We start from the raw sequence: 7,349 nt of genomic DNA on the forward strand, positions 1-7,349 counted from the left end.
GTCCACTACACATCAATCACCTGCCCAGCCCTAAAAACATCATGCTGGCCTTGGCTACCTTATACAGAACCCAAAACAGCAGGGATAGGTTTAACTTTTAACTTAAGCTGGGTTTAAAACTCACATTAAGGGCTTGGCACCCATAGCACAGTAGTTAACGGTGCCAGCCACTTACACCCAGGCTGGCAGGTTCGAACCCGGCCCAGGCCAGCTAAACAACAATGACAACTGCAACAACAACAAAAGAAACAGCTGGGCATTGTGGCAGGCGCCTGGAATCACTCTACGGAGGGCAACATAGTGAGACTCTATCTCAAAAAAATAAAAATAAAAATCAAACAACTCACGTTAAGGTACCAATTATCATAAATGTTAGAAACTTGTTTCTTTTTTTTTTTTTGAGACAGAGCCTCAAGCTATCCCCCTGGGCAGAGTGCCATGGCCTCACAGCTCACAGCAACCTCCAACTCCTGGGCTAAAGCGAGTCTCCTGCCTCAGCCTCCCAAGTAGCTGGGACTACAGGTGCCTGCCACAATGCCTGGCCATTTTTTTTTTTTTGGGTTGCAGCCATCATTGTTGTTTGGCGGGCCGGGCTGGATTTTCGAACCCGCCACCTTAGGTGTATGTGGCTGGCGCCCAAGTAGCTGGGACCACAGGCGCCCGCCACAACGCCCGGCTATTTTTTGGTTGCAGCCGTCATTGTTGTTTGGCCGGGCCGGGCTGGATTTTCGAACCCGCCACCTTAGGTGTATGTGGCTGGCGCCTTAGCCAATTGAGCCACAGGCGCCGAGCCTAAAAACTTGTTTCTTAACATAAAAAGCAAATGTCCTTTTCTCAGAATTAAAAAAAATTATATTTTAAAGTAAAATTTGCATTTCTATTTGTTTCATTTATTATTCAACTTTAACATAAAGAACACATATACTAATATGAAAAAAAATAATAGATTTTAAGGAATAATTTTTCATCCTCAAAGAATTGAGGCCAAAGAAAAGGGACTGTTTAGTGTACACTCCTTTGGTCTCTCTGGAGACTCCGTATCTATCTTTCAATTTAAGGACACTGAAAATGACTGCTAATGACATTCATCAGTCTTTGTCTTTTGTTTTCATTATCATGCCTGGGTTTTGGATTTCCACATCAGACAGCTGCTCATGAGCACTTTTTCTTTACATCCAGATACAAAGGTGTCTCCTTTTTCAATACAGTGGATATGTTCTCTTAACAGCTCTCTATCAGCTTTCTTTACTTGTTCACTCCACCCGTTGGCACAAATCCCCACGATGCTTACTCTGATGGACACAGCTGTCTCTATTTCGTTTACAGTCTGTTCATTGTATTCACAACAACCAAGGCACTCAACTAAGACGGTATTATACAGGAACTTTACAAACTGTTTTAAAAGTTAACTGGTTACATAATTAACACAACATCATTATTAAGTGGAAAACTTGTTGTTTCTACACAGGCTATGGTCCTACTTCTTAAAGAACTCAGTACCAATCAACAGAGAAAAACTATTAAAAATGGTGCCCTGGCAAGTGAGCTCCTACAAATGCAATCTCAGTCTACCCCGTTCGACCATCCCACTGTCCTGTCCTCCAATCCGTATATTCTGTGTCCTTCAGTCTAACAAGCAAAGTTGGCTTATAGGCAAGGGCTGACATAAACTAAAATACAGAGAAATGCACATAATCTATACCAGGACTCTTTCTATCTGCCAAAAGTTTCAGTCTGCGTAAAGAAGTGAGGAGGAAGATACAGAAATTGGAGAAAAATAAACTTCTCACAAGTTATGAAGTGGTACCCTTTACTTCTTGATCTGAAAAATCTGGTTATGGTGAGTATTGTTCTAAATATTGAAAATCACTTTTGAAACTGTAATTTCAAAGAAAAGCAGCTAAATTCCTTTGTTCAAATATTTCTGAGAGGCCAGTAGTGGTGTTTCATGCCTATAATCCCTGCACTCTGGGAGGCTAAGGTGAATAGACTGCTTGAGCTGAAAAGTTACAGAACCAGCCAGAGCAAGAGAGAGACCCTATCTCTACTAAAAATAGTAAAACCAGCCAGGAGTTGCAGTAAATGCCTGTAGTCCCAGCTACTTGGGAGTCTGAGGCAAGAGGATCCCTTGAACGCAAGAGCTTGAGATTGCTGTGAGCTACCTAGGGCACTCAACCTTTTTTGTGAGATTCTGTCTCAAAAATAAGTTCGTTAATTAATTTATAAATAAATCACTAACTCTAAATGGGCACCTGTGTAATTAGGATTACCACATGAGGACTTTTTCGCTTATCTGTGATGGCAGATATCACAAAAATTATGCACAGACCTTTTTTTTACTCATCAGTCTTCATTAGGGTTTGTGTATTTAGTGTGTGGCCCAAGACAACTCTCCCTCTTCTGAGGTGACCCAGGGAAGCCAGAAGGTTGTACACCCCTCCTTAGACAGCCAGAAGAGACGCTAAGACACAGTGAAGAGCTGATGTCTATAGAGGCATAATTTTCTAATAATCTCATGCTTCAGAAATGCTTAGTGCTGCATTTATTACAGCATTTCTTTTTTCCTGAGACAGAGTCTCGCTTTGTCACCCTCTATAGAGTACCCTGGCGTCATAGCTCACAGCAACCTCAAACTCTTGGGCTCGAGCAATTCTCTTGCCTCAGCCTCTGGAGTAGCTGGGACTACAAGGTGTCTGCCTGAGGCTGGTTTGGAACCTATGAACTCAGCAGTCCACCCACCTCGGCCTCCCAGAGTGCTGGGATTACAGGCTCAAGCCACCATGCCCGGCCTCCAGCGGGAATTCTAAGAGAGAAACTTCATTCATACACGAGCATGTATATACATTTTTTCACTCCTTTACATAGTCAAAGTGTTAATTTTCGGCTCAGACCTATAGATTCTGATAGTGATCCTATAGGAATAATTTTACTCCTCATCAATTTTTACAGAGTACCACTGCATTTTCAGACATACTCTTTATCACAAACATTTTGATTAAATATTTTGAAAAAGAACCACTCATGCTTTGAAACCACAACATAATCCTGATAAATGTTTAAACATGGATAAGGTCAAACAAATCGTCATTACTAACGTGGGTTTTAATATTAAAAGGATGAATCAAGAAATACACATCATTAGTATTTTTTAATTAGCAAGAACACAATGGACACATTATGCCTTCCATGAAACTAACTGCTTCAATCCAAAACAAGCTAAATAACTTTTCCCTCAATAGGATTACACGGAGTGGCAAGTATTTAAAAACTGCATACAAGATAGAAAATAAAGGCTTTAGGAGAGGCTGAGATTACATGTTATAAAAGCATTCCCAAAGTGTGTTGGGTAACAAAAGTCTGTAATCAAATAAAAATGTATTAAATAAGCTTAAGTAGATAAAATGCTAATCATCATTGCCAGTCTCAACAGAAGACAGCATTTCCTAAGCATATTTGACCAGTGCATCTCGATTTGCACAGCATGCTGACAGTCTAATATTCTGCAGACAGACACTGAGAAATGTTATCTTTACAGTATTTAGAAAAAGGAGAAGTTCAGGAGCGTCCAACTTGCGGCCTGCAGACCACATGCAGATTATATGAGGACTTTTTGGTTAATCTGTGTTGTCAGATATCATGAAAACGATGTCTGGACCTCTTTTTGGTTCACCAGCTTTCATTATTCTTTGTATATTTAATGTGCAGCCCAATACAACTCTTTCATCTAACGTGTGGCAGAGAAGAAAAAAAGTTGGACACACCTGCAAGTTTAGAGGGGCAGGAAAGACTTCATATAAGAATGATTACCTACATTGGGCCCCAAAAAGGTATAGGACTAAGATGTTGTGGGGAGAAGAGGCAGTAGTGAAATGGCCATTTCAGGTAAGAAAACAAAGGAAAAATGCACCTGAAAAAAATGAAAATGAGTCGTTTAAATTCAGTGAGACAAAGAAGCATGAAACTGAGTTGTAGGAAAGATTGTACAAGGAGACTGGCCTTTCACAAAGAGTTTCCATATCAAAAACTGTGGGAGTTTGGTTGGTAGGAAATGGACAGGATGACCGTATGTCCATGTTGGCACAGGACTTTCCTAGTTTTACCTAAGCAGACCAGAGTTAAATCTAGTATGGTGATAGTTCAACCCAAAAGACAGTAGCTTAGATCATAAATTATATGATTACCTGGTACTTTTTAAAAGTCCTTAACTTTTGGACATAGGTAATAAATATACACTAATTAAATGCTACAATGCCCACAATATGCTTGAAAATAACTGGCCACGGGGTGTAAATGAAAAAAAGTATCCATGCATGTATGTACATAGTGTGCCTATAGCATTAGAATTTAATCAAAATATTATAATCTTTTTGCCATAGTACTAAAATTTTACATCTTTACCTAACAGGCCAAAATATTGAAAATGGAAGATATTTATATATTTAAAGTATAATTAGGTTCAGCACCTGTAGCTCAAGCAGCTAGGGCACCAGTCACATGCACTGGAGTTGGTGGGTTCAAATACAGCCTGGGCCTGCCAAACAACAACTACAGCCAAAAAAAATAGCCAGGCATTGTGGCGGGTGCCTGTAGTTCCAGCCACTTGGGAGGCTGAAGCAAGAGAATCGCTTAAGCCCAGGAGATTGAGCTTGCTGTGAGTTGTGATGCCACGGCATTCTACCCAGGGTGACAGTTTGAGACTCTGTCTCAAATAAATAAATAAAGTACAATTAACCATTTTAAGGTAACTAAAAATACACTTCATAATTTCAAACAGCAATAAAAACTAAGAAGAATACATATTCTATACTCTTCTTCTGCTTAAAGTTTTTTTGTTCTTAATTCCATCATATATGGGTTAATTAGGAAATTACAGTAAAATTGGTAAAATGAAATTTCTTTCATTGCTTTCTTTGAAAATGTACCAGCTTCTATACTGATTCTGCCAATATATTTTCCAGGGTTTTACATATTTACTTTTTTCCTGTCATACAGAAAATCTGTTAAGGTGACCCATGTAAGGACTTTCCACAAACAAATTCATCTATTACAAATTCTCAAACTGTCAAATGCTCCCCCAGAAAAGCTGCAAATGCTATTGATTTTTAAAAAACAAACAAAACTTTTTGAGAAAATCGTGCTTATAGTCACACTGTACAAAGAAGAAAAGGAGAAGAGAAGACAAGACGGGAGTAGAGAAAGCTCAGCTACAGTGACCTTGGTCAGTCACAGAAGTCACAGCCTAGAAGGCAAAGACAGGAAACCACTATTTTACTGAACTAAAATGAGGGGGAAAAAATTCTTCCTCCAACCACGACTCTGGACACAAAACTGCAACAGTGACCACTGGAATTTCCAGCTGGATAACCTAATCTGCCAATCTCAGATTTGCCAGCCCCTATAGATGCATTTGCTAAATTCTTAAAATCAGTCTCTCTCTCCCTCTCTTAAATGTGCTAATTCTCTCTGTCTGAGCACATAGTGTAGATCCAGAGTCTATGCTTATTTCTGCACTTTTAGACAGTAGTACAGTTTTAAGAGTTAGAGAAAGAAAGGAGAAAACAAAGAGAGATATAGACTATTTTCCATGAGTTTCAAATCCCTCATAAAGATAATCCAGGCACCTCCTCAAATATGGTATGTTAATTAAGTAGCTCAACAACTTTGAAAGTATAAAACAAGCTACATGAAACTAATCACAATGACTTAAGAGGAGTAGGTAAAGAAGAACTGAGGCAATATAGAACAAAGTTTGCTCAGTAATACGAGAAAAAAACTGTATTGGCAAGTTCAAAACACATGTTATACAATTAACTGAATGAGGACACCATCATAACTGAAAACCCACGAAACACTGTTGATATGATAACAATTCATTTTCTGACTACATATCAGGTAAGTAGTATAAACTCAAATGCATATGATAGGAAATAAAACAATTTGGTACATACTTGTAACAAAGAATTTTTTTGTGAAAGTACAGCTATCAAAGGCAGCGATTTTCTCCTGTAAGACTACGACGAGGATCCTAAAATCAGAGGAAAAAACCAAAATGGAAAACAGAAGTGAATGTGCAATTCTACCAATTGAATCATAAATAACCTAAATAATCTAAATGAAAACAAGTACCTACCAATGCAATTTAAAAATTAAACATTTCTTAGAATATTTAGGCAAGGAAATCAAGAAAATATAATCTCCAAAATCCTGTATATAAGCAAGACAGAGGTAACTAGAAGAAAACTGATGGAAGAACAAACTACACCCTCAAAAGATGACATTCTCTTAATAAAGTTTTTGCATTCATTTTGAATCAAATAAATTTACATTCAGAATGGATAAGACCAAGCCAGGTGCAATGGCACATGCCTATGGTCCCAGTTACTCCAAAGGCTAAAGCAAGCGGATAATTTGGGCCCAGGTGTTCAAGACCAGCCTGGGCAACACAGCAAGACCCCATCTCAAATAATATTTAAAGGGCTAAGATTAATAAATTGTTTTCTATTTACTAAAAGTGTTCTTCCAATGATGTATTAGTTATGGTACTATACCTAAAATGGATTTATATAATCTATTACTTTAAGCACTCCCTGAATTTCCCCAACACAGGTATATACAAAAATCTAGGACAACTGCTATTCAGTGTAAATATATCATTTCTGATTAATTCAATATATTAAAATATAAACAATATTTTTCCCAATGTCCAAGACCTATAAATAATTCAGAACATAATTTAATCATAAGCAATTTGAATGTAAAATTCCTAAAATCTATTCAGAACTACTACTTTGTATTTTAATACTTATACTACTATAAAAATTCAAATTTAATACTTAATTCAACAAATCAAATAAAGCACGCCTGTAATCCTAGCACTCTGGGAGGCTGACGTAGGTGGATTGCTTCAGCTCAGGAGTATGAGACCCCCGTCTACTAAAAAAATAGAAACACTAGCTAGGCATTAGGGTGAGCACCTGTAGTCCAGGCTACCTGGGAGGCTGAAGTAAGAGGATCTCTTGAACCCTATGACACCACAGCACTCTACCCAGGGTGACAAAGTGAGACTATATCTCAAAACAAACAAAAAAACAAATAATTAGAATTGTTACTAAATATTCAACATACTACTAGATCATTTTTCAAAATTGGAAGTGAGAAACTCTGAACAAAAGATACTAATAATGGGTAAGAAAAAAGAATACTTAATATGCATGCTTTATTAATTTTGTTAATTTGTTAAAACAGAAGAATTTCATTTGCTGATGCAGAATATTTCGTTTTTTGTTGTTATTATTTTTTTGTAGAGACAGAGTCTCACTTTATCACCATCACTAGAGTGCCGTGGCATC

At 37.7% G+C, this 7,349-nt stretch overlaps 1 protein-coding gene across 1 annotated transcript in view; it reads right to left on the minus strand.

The window, feature by feature from the left end:
• Positions 1–7,349, minus strand: part of BCAS3 (BCAS3, microtubule associated cell migration factor) — a 611,572-nt gene that overhangs the window by 438,550 nt on the left and 165,673 nt on the right. Inside the window, exon 8 of the mRNA XM_023516602.1 lies at positions 5,949–6,025. Within this exon, the coding sequence (XP_023372370.1) occupies positions 5,949–6,025 (77 nt within the window). The remainder of the gene's footprint in view (positions 1–5,948; positions 6,026–7,349) is intronic.

The sequence above is a fragment of the Otolemur garnettii genome, unplaced genomic scaffold, assembly GCF_000181295.1.
Source record: "Otolemur garnettii isolate 467f Iridium unplaced genomic scaffold, OtoGar3 scaffold00094, whole genome shotgun sequence".
Taxonomy (NCBI): domain Eukaryota; kingdom Metazoa; phylum Chordata; class Mammalia; order Primates; family Galagidae; genus Otolemur; species Otolemur garnettii.